General features: G+C 32.2%; 1 protein-coding gene across 2 annotated transcripts in view; it reads right to left on the bottom strand.

Moving 5' to 3' along the window:
* The window catches only part of LOC128991802 (arrestin homolog), a 413,899-nt gene that overhangs the window by 379,192 nt on the left and 18,642 nt on the right, over positions 1 to 16,065 (bottom strand). Inside the window, exon 1 of one of the 2 annotated variants that reach the window (XM_054414993.1) lies at positions 7,327 to 7,441. The exons of the other annotated variant lie outside the window; for it this stretch is intronic. Coding sequence (XP_054270968.1) covers positions 7,327 to 7,329 — 3 coding nt within the window. The 5' untranslated portion in view covers positions 7,330 to 7,441. Of the gene's footprint in view, positions 1 to 7,326; positions 7,442 to 16,065 lie in introns of those variants that run through there. 2 annotated transcript variants of the gene reach the window in all.

Here is a 16,065-nt window from a genome sequence, read left to right as displayed (position 1 = left end):
TATCATATTTAATATTGCCTCACATTCCATTATTTGATATTTAATAGTTCATGGGACTAAAAGTCAGTAAAAGTAAGTTGCTCTTTGTTGGTTCGAAATTCGTCCCAGTTTTATTCAAGCAATGGAAGTGAAATTAATGGTCCATTAATTTTCACTTTTATCCAGTTTAACTCAGCATTGAGTTTTGCCTGAGTGTAACGATATAATCATACTGCTAATATCTATAATGAGCATCTTAACTCCTGTGTTAATTGTTATTTCACATTTCAGATAACTTTCGTTCTCCTCGCTCTGTACACTAACAGCGTGCTCTGCGACTACTACCCCGGGTACCACGGTCCCGCCGCCTTCCCCCACGTCTTGCCCGACGGACACATCGCAGACACTCACGAGGTGGCAGCTGCTAAGGCTCAGCACTACGCCGCCGTGGACCACGCTAGGGCTCAAGTTGATCCTTACCATGTTTATTCATCGGGTATCGTCCACGGATACCCCGGATACCCCCATCATTCTGAGCCTTACCACGGCCCTCTCGCCTACCCCGTGGTACTCCCCTCAGGATACCTAGCAGACACACACGAGGTCGCTGCCGCCAAGTACCAACACTTCGCAGCCGTACACGGGGCGCAGGAGAACTACGCCTACCACGGCTACTACTAGTTTGAAAACATAATGTTTTGGTCTTGAAGGAAATAAAACATTTGTGACATATATTCTTACATTAATCATATTTTAAGTTTACAATATCACTATGTAATTGTGATCAGTTAGTTTAATAACTGCATAAATTAAGAAAAACGTATATGACTGTCACTAAAAACATTTTCAGTCACTGAGTGGAGCGAAGCTCTTTGGAATCGACTGCAATGCAAACTTTCTTACTGCATCACGCAATAATGTCTAGACATTTTTGCCAAACTTACCAAAGTTATTTAAACAAACATTGGGGAATTTTTTGACGAAAAATGTCAATTTGATCATGCGTATACAAATTAAAAATAACAACAGATTTAAAAAATATGTTTGCCACGATGGTTAATAAATCATAGTGTAAAATAAGAAAAACGGCACTTGTTTTTAAAGAAGCCAATAAACAAGGCTTAATACAATACAAAATTAAAAACATTCAACAACATAGTGAAAGCCATTGATAAAATAATATACAGAAGATATTACGGGACATTTATAAATATTAAGGAGCGAGCTGTCGTATTAAATACGAGGATGTCGACTAAATGTATTTACTTTCATAATAAATAAGTACCTGGGGACCAAGCTTTGCTCGGAGAAAGTCATTAGAATGCTCTGAGAGCAATATTTGGTCAATTTCATTTATCCAAATGTTGTTTTGCAGTTTATTTACAATCAGTAAAATAGTTATATCGTAGTTTACCTTGTTTATGTATGCATAAGCTATAATTCTTATGCACTGTTTTCCATTTTGTTGTTTTCTTTTTAACCAACATACAAATTAATCTTAAGTTGAAATTTAAAATAACTAATTATACGCTATATTTTGATTTGCTCATTATTCATTTCCACAACCAATCAATTTATAGAGTTAAAAAGGCGTATATTTTCATGAGAGCTTTCAAGTTGACCACTTAAAGGCTTCTCTTTGGCCTCAAAACCTTGTGTCCATACGTGGATAATGTACACTCAGAGTAACTGGTGAATTATAAAGAAGGATTTAATATAGTTTTTAATTAACACTAAAGTAATAGTTGTAATAACTTCAGGCTACCTTATTTTACCAAGTTGCCAAAATTTACTATTTAACTAAGTACCCTGTAAATAAAGGGTGTTGTTGTTAATTCTTTCTAAAAATGTTTTGTAGTATTTTCGGTAAATAGATTCCGAATAATCTTTTCGGAAGACTGAAACTTATTTTTGAATCAAAATAAATACATAAAGATGAATTTTTTATAAAAAATTATTTTAAACAAAATGAATACTAACAATGAGTATAATTGTTTATTATAAGTTAATACTATAGTATAGTTATTTAATTTCACTTTCAAGCGTCTAAAATTTATTCAGTATATTAGGAAGAGTTTAAAAGAGTATCGGGGGCTGCAATCCAACGATGAAGTCTTAAAAAGGTCCAATTGAGCTCGACAAAAATAGAAGTCACAACAGTTTCAAGTCGGAGCTTTTCAATTACTCGGTTCACATAATAGGAATAATCTTTTTATAATAATACTCCCGTACCATGATTAAGAGGTAAAGAGGTAAGAGGCACAATTCCATTGGCTATCGACATTTAATTTTTATAGTGTTATATACGAACAACCGTAAAATTTATGTTTTTAACCATAGTGTTAATGCACCATATATTGGGAAATATATGGATGGCTATAGCGTAAAAGCTTCAGAGACCTTCTTGGGGTGGAAGAGGGGTATTTGATAGTATTTGACTTATTAGCAATTTTTTTTTTGTATTGCATTACAAATTACGTTTTCATATTTCTTCAGTATTACTATTATTTCTATTTAAATTTTCCAACGTTTCATTTTCAATATTTCCGATACATTAGCTGTAGCTTACATGTGTTCGATACCTTTTGCAATAGACTGGTGCTACCTAAAAAGACGTACTCTGAGAACAGTTTTCAACAGAAATTGGAACCTCTTAACATTGGAATTACAAAGGTAGAAACCAATGGAAAAAAATATTGAATTAATATAATCAAAACAGTATTGAAATCACATACAATTTGATTCTGAAAATGAGCTACAGCTATTGTTTTCAATTTTAGTATATTCAAAGGTACAAAATGTTAAAAACTCGAAATGAACATCCTTATAATATTTTGTGAAAGTATATCCCTACAAAGCCACAAAAATATAAAATGGGAGCATCGCCGTGATTAAATGAACACTCTTCCATTCCGAGCAAAGCTAAGTCGCCGGATGACATTTCCCCAAAAGCGAAGATACTTTTTTGTGGTTTCTACGAAATAATCTTTTATAGGAATGAAGTGACTGAACTAAAAGTTTAACCTCTGTATTTAACTTCATTTGGCATTCGTTAACTTTCTTAGGTTTAACTTTCAAACCGATAAAATTATATTAGGCAGATGTCGTTATGGTTAAATTACTGTAGTTTAATTCCCAATGAGAAGGTTGTATGATAATGATGTACTAAAAGGTTTCCCCTTTTAATTAGCAATAATTTCTAATTTTTGTAACATATCTAAACTTTGAATCAGTACATAAAGTTTCTTTTATGATGCAGTTCAAGAACATGTACACATTTCCTGCTACCTTCTTCATTTGAGGTTCATTTTTGTGAATTTCCCATATAGAGAATAATGTTTTGGTTATGGTGGGCTTATGGTGTTTTATGTATTATTTCAAACATTTGCCATCACGATTAGTTGTTGGCAGTGTTTTTTTTTTTTTTTTACTAATTAATTGTGGTGGAAAATGTCCACAATAATTCCTCACATTAGATGTTGCTTCTTAGATTGACGTTTGACTGGTATTATGGTCGGCCCATATAGGACCTTCTTTGTCTAAGTCATACTGTAGGTGTTTTATATGAAAAAGATCCAATTATTGTTTGAAAAAAAGGGATCCAACCCTCTCAAAAGTTTTATTTTATTTTAGTTTCAATTTAAACAACTGAATTAAAACGAATAAAATAAAAAATTCTAATAAACTGATTCAATAATTTTTGAGCGGAGCGAAGCGAAGCGAGCAAAGCTCTTATACTACACTCCTGCTTTTTAAAGCTATAACCTTCCTATGCAACAATATATCTACGCATTTATATTAAATCCCACATTTTCAAAATTCTCTACATAGTTTCGTCGGATAAATGACTGACAGGAAACTCGTCATGTCACTAAACTCGGCGAGTATTCGATGTTCTTTTACATGTTTTGACAAAGTTCGCCAGTAATTAGTGAACCAATCTAGCCTTAATGATGGTTAAGTCTTTTGAGGCAGAAGATGATGTTTTTAAATCCTTTTTTTTGTTTTGCAGTCACTACCAATCCTAATCATCGTATACACGTGTATTTTCACTTGTCGTTTTGTGATCGTACTTTTAGTTTTAGTTAGGTTATTTCAATAACATAAAATACTCTTCCAATTTAAAAATGTTACCAACCATATAATTTAAAAGATTGAATTGTGGCTGATTAATTAGATAGCTAATTAAGAAGGGTATAACTATTTATAGGTAAAAACTTCAGGGTTTGCTCATTGGCATTTTAAATGTTGGTTTTCAAATATCTTGACTTTTTTGCAAAACTGAAGATTTGACATCTTCAAAGCACAATAAGTAGGATATCGATTGAAGAGCCCTAGTTTGGTTAAACCTGATGATAAAAATGCAGTGTTGTTGTGTTGCAGCACCCTACTCTATCGACACTTTTTAAAACCTTTTCGTTTCATTTGGATTCTAGCAGTTTTTAAAATCCACATTCATTACGTCTAAAATCAAATAACACATTGTTAAAATGATTAAGCACACCTTGTACCAAATAAATTTAGTGTAAATGTTGTTTATGGCAACTGTTTTTTTTTTTTCAAACTAATTAAGGAAATAGACAAGTATAGAGTTTCAGTTTATGAAATGTAGATTGGCAGTGGAGGCCAACAGTGTATCACGACTCTTGGCTCTAGTCTCGAGACTCAAGTGTTGTCGTCCCATTTGTGTAATTAACATCGCTCGTTATAAACTTAGCTCGTAGCTGCTGCAGCTTTTATGAACCTGAGAGAACCCACACAAATGTATTTTTAATTAATTTAAGTCGTACTGAGATATGCGTATGAAGTGCAGATTATAGTTTTCCCGTATAACCCACTGAAGAGGTACGAGGGTGAAGCAGTACTTTTACCTTACTGTAGGCTACATTCCTTCACTAAAAAAACTTATAATTTGAGCTAACAGGAACCTTTCCGACGAGATAGACATGGATAAGAACGATACAACAATCTTCAAATATGATTATAGATTTTAAAACAAGGGATTGATTTTATATGGCTAATTTTTTTAAAGAAATATAATAGAGACACTTCCTAATAATTTATATAAATAGAAAGAAAGACAGTCAGGGTATCTAATCAAGGGCAGTGTTCAATATATTTTCATCCCATGGATGAGAGAAGCTATCCGAACCATCCGAACCAATCTTGCTACAAGGCAGCTAAATCCTGATTTGAATATGATAATACACTTAGCTCAAAAGGAAAGAGATCTCGTTAATGACTGGAGTAAAAGAATGGATAGATCAATTCCCCCAAATTAGGTCACATTAATGTTCCCAGTACAGTAATTGTAATTGGTTGTACAGTAATTTATAATTGTTTTACAACAACTTTGGCGAAGCTGTATTAAGACGAAAAACTATTTACCTATGGAATTTTATAATACTTCTTTATAATATAGTAGTATATCAGGAATACTAAATTTGTAATTGTGTAAAAGTCTGAGAGTTTTGGGACTTTTCAATCATTTCACAATTTTATTTATTTAGGAAATGATATTCTGAAACTACGGTCTTCAATATTAAAAGGTTCAGATTTTTTCAATTGAATTATATTATTGAAATATACAATATATATTAAATGAGATGAGTGGAATTGATGTTGGCGTTGATGCTATACTACATGCGGAAACGAATTTAAATGAATTTATAGAAACCCTACCCTGAATAGTATTATTATTCAAAGTTAACATAACAAATACTCCTAGAGAAGTATTGATAATTTAAGTTTAGCATTAACAGCCACTTGATCTTACAATCACCCTCAAGATGCAAATTTTAAATTAATAAAAACAGACTTATAATCAGGTTTTAGTGGTCGCTGTAAATGACGCCATTAACTTTTAAGTTTGTTAACAACGTCAGATCAAATTCACTGTTAGATCACTTACCCTTATTATCAAGAGTTAACTACAGGAGCTAGGCAAAATAAAAGGTCTAGTGTATGCATTTAGTTTGCAAGAGTTTTGTGATTCGAGCTAACAACGCAGTTGGCACCGAGAGAATTGGTAATAAAGTTAATTTTGTTAAATACAAACCAAACGAAGCATTTTTTAACAATGTCAACATTTCTAGTGACTTACACAAAATAAAAAACTGTATAAAATTGTAATATAATCTCCTATCTCGTATTATACGTTGTCACAATGTATGCTGCAGCAGGCATTAAGGTCATCTATTGTACCAAGACCACTTCTGATGTATCGATTCTCCAACAACCTCGCTACACACAGTAACGTCACTTTTGCCTGTTGCTGATACACAGACGATGAATATGACACGCTGAAGCAGGCATTACGTCATCTATACATCTAATTTGTTCTGACTATTGGTTCAGCGACAACCTCATTTTACACTCAACTATCACTCCTCATCGCATTCTCTAATAGTATAGAAAACTAATTTTTTATACAATCCCAAAAAAGAACCATTCTGTAATACTTTTTCTACACTACAGAACGTGAGCATATTTTAGTATGTTATCAAACAGTTTCATCCTAATTATTGTGTTGTAGTGTTTTTTTTTTTTACGGATAAAGGAACATAAAAAATATTGTAGTGGTAAGCTATGATCAATCAATTCCTTGTTTAGGGACCACAATGTATTCCAAACCAATTGCTACGCATGCTACACATCAAACTTTCACTTTCGCCATCAGCGATTAGCTTTTAACCACAACTAATTAACCATCGGTAATCGTAGTAGATTGTTCCATGTGCCTATTTCATATTGTTGCTGTAATTGTGTTTCCCAACGCATTGGTGTAACTCTATTTCGGTAAATATTTGTTATTTAATTAGCATGTTTTCATCTTTGTATTTGTCTGGAATAGTAAATTGTTAAAACAAGAAGTATCATGTCTCATATCAATGATAAACATTTCAATAATTAATTGACCTATATTTATATGTTATACATGATTAGGCTAATTTGTTTATGAATGGAAAGTTTTTATCCGAATAAATGTTTGTAGGTATTTTACATACTTTCACTCTTTACCCTCTACAGAAGTAAAAATATTCAAATGTCTTATTTTGTGAAATATTTTGCAAGAACATCTAACTGATACGATCGATCAATCTATTACAAGTTAATTTATTTTGTCCATAAACCACGTTTTAAACAAAACCAAAGTTTAAATGAGTTATATAACTAATAATATTTAATTATAAATAATGTTTGTTATGCTTGAATTCAGCAGAAGACATTGTGAAATTTCGCGATTTGTTACGTCTGTTTTTTTCGTGCCTAATAAAACTAAATTAATCGCAATTTCACTTAAAAATAAACGTTTTGCAATACCATATATTTTTAAATATAACTCACCATTTCAACCAGAAGTCCTGCTATAGTACAAGCTACAGGTGGCGTGGCCACACACTGATACACATATACACTCACACAGAAGATACGACACTCTAACACAGACAACGCCGTTACACTACTCGTAAAGAGTCGCGGCCACACTGAGCGTTGCGCCCCACACTTACAACCACCCCGTGGCGCCACCATGGGAGCCACCAGCGCCACCAGCGCCACCGGGCGCCCTCCACCTCGCACATCGATCATAATCACGCGCTCAGACCGCGTCACGTATCCGTTACCTGTATTTATAATCCGTACATGGTCCGCATCGTTGATGCTTTTGCGGTGAAAAACGACAGTTCAAATATTAGTTAATGTTCCACAATAATACAATTTAATTACATTTTATTTGCAGTAAAGGTCCCCAATACGATCTCGAAAGAAGTCAAAAACTCTTTGGTACTTTGAAAATTGACCCAGTTCTCCTCGATTATTGAGCTTGATAATCATGATTCTGACTGTGAACCAGATAAAGCTAGTCAGTAACAAAACTATTTTCACATCAACTCAACGATGATCGTTCACTCACATTAAGATACGCATCCATGTGTTGGCTTCGAATATAACTCTAAGATAATCTAATCTGGGAATTTGACTTGATGCAAGCGTCAAAATGTTTCAATTTTCGTATAAATTATGTATTGTTTTGTTAAGGTGGATATATTTTAACCTACTTTTTGCCTGTCCCACCTTCACATCCTAGGACGCTAGGTTCTAGCCCTGTCATTTGTTACATATTACTTCAGGGTATTCCTAGAGGGTCACAACATCATCATATAGATAAAATCTATTGGTTATTGGTGGCATTTGAACCCGGGACATCGGGCTCCGAAGCCCCAAGCTCTACCATTACACTAGCTGGCTCCCCCTATTATTTGCCACCCTTATTACTGTGATAAGGTTTGGTGGCTAAATACTACAAACAAAAATATCGAGAAAAATTCGTACACGAAGGCACCATCTATGTTAGATTTATAGCAAAATGTAATACGTTTTTACGATGGCACCATTGGGTCCAACGGAACATCTACGAATGACGTAAGGCCTATGTATTTCTACTGTTTGGTTATACGTCTACATTTTGAACACTCATAATAAGCTAACTTTTTCCCCAATTATTTAGTGAAAAAATTTTACAGTAATAATAAAAATCTAAAATTATGGAACAGAAAATTTGGGACAGAGTCGGTATAGGAATTGCAGTTCATTTAGAAGAAAGATAGACCTTTTGGGGATGGAAGACATTGTTGTTGTCTTTTTTAAATCATTCTCCAATAAAGATATTACGATACATTTTAAGTAACAAATCTATTCTATATTAAATTATATGAATAACCAACCAACCGTTTAAGATGATACGCCGTCTGTGCACATGTCATCCAGGGAAAGTGGCAGTGACATCATAAACAACAGGCCAGCATAACTAGTGTTGCATGTATTCATTGTACTGTAGGCGGATTCGTTAATAGTTAGATCAGTACGAGTTGAACCACTTGAAAATTTGCAAGTCTAAAAACATTTACAGATCAAATGTATTTGCTATTTGATGGGAATATATTTTGGACGTGTATTTGATCATAGTTTAACATAGAAATTATTCTAGATCAAATGTAGGATGGCAATTCATGTAGTTTAAATGTATTAGATCACGTTTTCTGAACCAAATTGATACATACATTAATTTATCGCAACTTTTTCAAGACAATATGTTGAGCTGTTGAAAAGTATTGGAGGAGTTATTTCAAAACTAATAAATTTTAGGACTTCTTAGATACTTAAAAATACTGTCATAGTTCATAATTATGTTCTTGGGTACTGTTAAACTTTGATCAATGGGTTTATTAACTTTGATATATATATTTAATTCCTGAAAAACTACAGTGATTATTAATAAAACAATGAGTTGTAAATTATCAATTATTTCGTGAAGGGTACAAGTAGTCAACGTGACGTAGTAGTTTAGTTGTTCGGAGTTCAAAGTCTACATTGATGGCTAACTCAGTTGGAATGAACAAGTTAGTCAATTGGAAAGTCCAGATTTGTCAATAAGGCTTGACAGCCGACAGGTATTAACAAAACTGTTGTGAACACCAATATAACAATAAATGCAATAGAACCCGGTGACATAGTTGTTAGGGATAATTTTCCTTCATATTTTATATTTATAAACTGTATGTAATGCATTTAGATTTATATTACGAAATCAGCTTATGAAATAAAACAACACAAAATATTACATTCTCAACTCCTTTTAGTCCTGATATAAAATGAAAGTATTGAACAGGGTATTTTGTTTTCTTTGTCGTAAATTAAAAGATTCTAAACAAATGGTAAAACTACATTTTACTAGTAACTTTTTACGCATATTGGTTAATTTCATGATTTGACGTAGGTCGTCTTAATTTAATTTAATAAAGATTTTTTATTGGCGCAGAAAAAGGGGAAATTTGGATCAGTAAAATAGCCTAGCAAAATGTCATTTGTATTACGATTTGTAAAATAATTTTTGCTCCACTGCTGTAAAATAACCTGCTTTCGTTACATGTTTACCACCTGCAGAAATTCACCATTACATTGTTTTCTAAGGGAAAAAAAGTTTACTAAGCGAAAGTAATGTTTACTATTTTTTTTCCAAAGTTTTCAACAACCATAACGATACAACAAAAGTAAATATTTAACTTTAAATTGAAGGTGTAACGTAAAAAAATTCTATGAGTTTTTTAATGTTCCTAACTGTAAAACAGGAATTTCCAATGTATGTTTTAATAAGGAAAATAATTAGTCTTTGTAGTGTAGTAAAAAGTAACGTTTAAAACACGAGTGAAAGTGAAAGTGGGTTTATACGTATTCTTGACCATTTAAAGTGCTCGATATGCTATATATGCGATATAGTGCTCACACTTCAAACATGGTCTCAAATATATAATGATCCACTTTCTACTCTTGTTTTTAAATATATTATTTTTTCATTAGGAACCAGTCAGTAAAGAAAGTAATTAGTACATTTTTCAAGGTTATTATATGTCGTGAAGGTTTTTTTACGTCGGAAGTACAGTAGGCAAATTTGAATTTTCACATGAGTAAAAATTTGTATTCTAACTTTAATAATAAATGCCATTGAAAAATAAAGCCCAAAGACTATTTAAAACCAAAAACAAATCGTATAGAAGCAATAATGCCGCTGATAGCAATCTGAGGGATGTCTGATTCAATCTAACACCCCTTAATCAATCTACGGCTATCAGATACAAGACACAATGTATACATGAATACAAACACGATGTCAGTGCTGCCAACATGGGCTGTACGACTGACAGTGATTTTAGTGCTGCCAACATCGACCTCACAAAACTGACATGTATTTCAGTGCTTCTCCATATGTCACCGTTGTGAATGATTGATCCATTTTGAAAGAGTGGTCGACCTTTCACGCGATTTAATCGACGATTCAGAGACACAAACCAACTTTGCGCCTTGATCGTAAGTTTGTTTGTTAGTTTTGATGATAAAATTGAACAAATTTATTTCAAATTGTATGTTCTAGAATATGATCATGTTTACAAGATACGTGGGAGGAACACACGGCATTTGCAGATTCGAAAATTATGGACAATAACCAATTCAACTGTTTTGTCTCTGGGTAAAATTGAAGGTATTATTTCTTACCTTTGATCATGATATATGCCATTGTTATTGCATTAAAAATTAGTTCTATTGATATAAATCTTAGCATATAAATGTTAAAACTGTCAAAAATTACCAAAATTCTTATCTATTTAGGCTATATATTTTTGCTTAATTTCTGACAAATAGGTAGCAAATTAGGCCTACATAACCACGTGGAAAACGCTCGAAAACATAAGTTTCGTTGCTTCATAAGTTTGTACTAAATACAAAAGAAAAACGGAAGGTAAATAAAATTATATCCAAACACACTTAAAACATAAATATACCAGATGGAAAGGACATATTATAAAACGAAGGTTAGGGTGTGAAGGATTCTAATTGGACTCTCCAAACATCAATATACTCCATCAACCAATTTCAATGAATCAAATCGCCAATAATTATATATGTATATGTATTTTTCACCTTGTATGTAAACAGTATAAGTGTTTATATATTTTTGAGATATTATTAGATTTATTTTTATTTACTTCCCGTAAATATACTCAGTGTAATATACTACTGTAATTTATAAGTTAGCTATATCAAAATAAATTTGAAATTCCACTGGTGTTCATCGTCACAAATAAAAATCAAAAGTATAAATTATATAAAGAAAAAACTAATTTAATTTTTTACACTAATATTTAGTGATTAGTATTCCAGAGGAAATTACAAAGTTTTCCCTTTACTTCCCATTAAAACAATATGAATAAACAGCTAGACCGCCCAAGGGAGTGATTAGAAACTGGAAAGTTCAACTTGCACAGAGATTATAAGACCCAAGATTAATGAGGAGTTTAAGGAGTTCTTCGGAGTTTGAAAACTCTCTCGGGTCGCTTCAGTTTGTAAAACCAAGCAATATCAATGTTACATTGCCAAGTTTTGTCTATAAATACTTTTAGTGGATATGAACTGTGCTAGTTGCCCTTCATTATGCTCATATTTCATCATTTTATAGAAATGTAGTAATATTACACTATCTGAAAAGACATGTTTAAAGGCTTGTTTTAAATTTTTTATCAAAATATGTACCATCGGCTTTCATTGTTGGTCAGTTATTTTAAATCAATACATAAATCAATTCGTAACAGCAAACCTGCAGACTATGCTAATTTTAATTTATCTAACTAGATTTTACAATTCTCCCTCTAAACATGACTACGTTAAATGAGTACTTAGGTTTTCTACTACAGTACACACACATTTACAGGAAAGGGAAGTGTGTTTTGTTATTAAATGTTAATAGTGGGTATGAAATAAAAAAATCCGTGTAAATGTTGTCATTGTAATGTTTTCATAAACCAGCATTTCATGCAAACTTTTCATAAACGTAAAGTATTTTGGAATTATCTCTGCAACCGTTAATTTTAACACAGTAACTCTTCAAAATACAAAATTATTTGTTTATTTTATTAGCTCTACATGATGGGTGTGGTATAAATTGGGTGTTTTCATAAAACATTTTAAACCCCAATTAGAATCATGTGAAACCCCATAACACCAAGCTCCCGTGACCCGATTTCTCTGGGCCGCGAACATATTCAATTTTATTAAGTATATTTTATACGATTTGTGTATTTTTAAAAGACAAACATTTTTAAGAAACCTGTGAATCCGACATGAAAGCCTTGAACACATTTTCCCTGACAAGTCGGTTTGATTGATTACGTTCTTTGAACACTTCACCATACTGTCACTTTCTAAACCTTAGTTAATTTGTGTTTTTATCACTTATTAATGTACACATTTGACATACTGTTATTTATTTGTAGATAATCTCACTGATGGATGTAACTTGATATTGTATTTTTCTAGTAATTTTTACCGTCATAAGTCTAATATTAAATATTTAACTTTATTTTATTGTCACATATTGTTTAAGTATGTTATTTAATTATAACCAATCTATCATCACATATAATTATTACTTTTGCTATTGCCTTTCTTTATTCACAGTCTACACACTATCCTGTACTTTCGTCTTCAAATAAATGTCAAAATCTTGGCTACGCTGACATCAATGTCCAGGTTGTTGAACCTAGTAAAGCCTAGTAGTTGACTATCAAGATTTGGTAACAAGTTAACTATAAATAAAGATCGAAACATAGTTTCTGTTTTCACTCTCCTTTATAGATAACCTATTATTATTGTGTTTTTCACACCCTTCTGTTATTTAGCATCCCAACATTAATTGTAAATAGATTTTTAAAATTGTATATAACTTAAATAAAATATAAATAATAAAATAAATCGATTAACGACTATTTCTAGAACATTTTACGGCCTCCAAATTATTATCTTCATTCGTCTACGTTCTACATTTTGTAAAGGTTTTATTCCAATCCATAGTAACGATCTGTCAGAGCCGCTTTATCGAATATTAAGTTACAATCTCTGCTTTGAGTGTATTGCAATGTAATGTGTCAAAACGACGTTTTCCTGATAAGCATGTTTACAACGTTTTATGTATTTACAAACGCGAGGCTGAATTCAGTTCAGGTCAGTAAACTTATTTGCCAAACTGATAGATATATTAATGGTTAAGTTATAGACTAATAGACACTTAATTATAAAAATTTTCTTACCATGTTGTGTTTGAAAATTATCAGTTTTACTCTGCACAATGGAAGCGTGATGTTCGAATATTGGATTTTTAATTGGAATGAATAATTAACCTCGAATTTCAATGGCTTGATTCTCAATAACCTACGCTTTTTCCACAATGTTATACAATTTGACTGTTGCTTTACACGAGGAATAATAACTAAATTTTTCAAAAGTCAATATAATGTGTCCCAACATAAATGTGTCATTTGCTTGGTCTCAATTTTAACCACTGAACACAAAGATAAAACTAACGGATGAAAGGTACAATTTGATAAAATGAGATTTAAATTTTCGTCACCTTGTAGTGCAGTACAACCAAGTACATTTTAAGTCTATTTCAGCAGCACGCGTAGTGATTAAATTATCAAAAGTTATCTCTTGAATGTCAGCCTAATTGAAGAGCCTGATAAACAGACACATAATAATGGCAATATGGTACTTAAGAATAAATATACAAAGAGAGTATAGAGATACTAGCACTGTAGTTTCATTAGAAGTTTGCTACGTAAAAGCAGTTCTGAATCACCAAAGATCAGCTGATTTCATTGTTGCCGTTCAACAATGTGTTCAGGTCAAGTAGCCCATTGTATCTGTTGTTCAACACGAAGCATATGATGGTATTCACGAGTTCTCCTGTAGTCCTAAACCTCGACAAGTACATTTCCTCCACCCCCACCACCACCCCTTAAGGTTATCTTCAAATCTCGGGTGCGTGAGTGAAAGTCACGTGACGTATCGATCAACCCTCGACTTTGCGTTTCCCCTGTCTTCCTCCTCCAACCACTCACAATCACCCCTTAGCAGGAAAATTATATAATGCTGAAATCTGTTACTACAATCCTAGAGTGATTGAGGTCTAACTAAGTGATTTTTCGGATTAAGAACACATCGGAGAGATTGCACTATAGCTTGTTAACTATCCGTTTTCATCACTTAACATTCATGTTGATATAAAACTCAGATAGTATCAGTAGGATTTCCATTTGAGGCTTTAAAACCTGCATAAGCATTCAAATTGGTTAACGTTTAACAAGTTTTTAAAAGACCCCGTTTAATTTTGATCAAATTTCTCGTCCTTAAATATAAATACTGGGAATGAATAAATTATTAAAAGTTTTCCCGCTAACAGTAGGAATGATCCACAGTAAAACGAATTTTAAAAAGTTCTCGTGTTATTGGTTGTTTTTTACTTTCTTGGCAATACCATAGCATATGGAAAACATATTGTTTTCGTTAAAATTTTTAGTTTGAGTTTTTGACCCAAAAAAGTGGTTTTCGAAGTGATTTCTGTGTCTGTATGTGTGGATGTTTACATAGCTACAGACCACACCTGTAGTCTGATTTTGATGAAATTTGGTGTGTATGTACTAATCGATGGTATCTCCAGGATTGTTTTCCTTTTTTTGTAATTTTGATTTTAATGGTGATTTTCCTATAAACACGCATAAAATAACAACAAATCGGATTTTAGAAAAAAAACCGGTTTTGATTTAAATCATTGTGTCATTGCCATTATAATTCTAAACAAAATAGCGCAATTCCCTATTGCTAAAACAAATACGGTTCAAACATTATTTGCCCTATAAAATATCATGGTTACTCCCACTGCTAACCAAAAATAAAAGTTGTTCACAAGCTATGGAAGAAAATATGTGTCAGATTGCTGATACCTTTTTATTTTGTACTATGGTTCTTGTTTAAGGAACAACTACTACATGAAAGCTAGATGCCCATTTCAGAACCGATTTTATACTTAAACTACTCAAGCCATTCATATTTTTATGGCATTAATGTGACAATAGATTTCGCATAGTTATTAGTATGCGACCGTATGTATTTAAATTAATTATACACATACAATTTATTTGAAATAAATTTTTACCAGGGATTTTTTCCTCAACATGAAATACGAAATTGTGGAATAAGTCTTTGGAATACGTGCAAAAACAATGATACTTAATTATTAGTTCGATTCAGCTTTAACCTAAACAAAAACATGTATCCTAAATTTGTAACTGGCCGTATTGTCTATAATCATAGCAAGGCCAAAATAGAAGAACAACACTAAAAAAGACCACTGTTTTTCTAGTGGGGCCTTGATCATAGCTTACTCCACTAAGTGCCAAATAGAAACATAATGAACAACAAACAAGAAACAATAATCAGATGTTGGACTATATAGATACAAGTACGTTTTAGAAGAACCGACTATTACAATTATCAAACTATTATTACTTCGCTAGAGAGTCATTATTAAATAAGTGGCAGTTTACCCACTATGATGTAATCGTATACGCTATGCAACACAATACTTACGTAATGTTTGGTTATGATACATGTAAATCAATTTTACAGTAAACTTATAGTTTTTATTCTCCAATTAACTTAGCTCAAATCAAATTAATCATTACTTGTAAAAAAGTA

Source organism: Macrosteles quadrilineatus, unplaced genomic scaffold (assembly GCF_028750875.1).
Source record: "Macrosteles quadrilineatus isolate MER2022 unplaced genomic scaffold, UCM_ALF_1.0 Scaffold_4__1_contigs__length_99947679, whole genome shotgun sequence".
Classification (NCBI taxonomy): Eukaryota; Metazoa; Arthropoda; class Insecta; order Hemiptera; family Cicadellidae; genus Macrosteles; species Macrosteles quadrilineatus.
The sequence above is the reverse complement of the archived record's forward strand: the minus strand, read 5'-3'. Positions and strand labels throughout refer to the sequence as shown.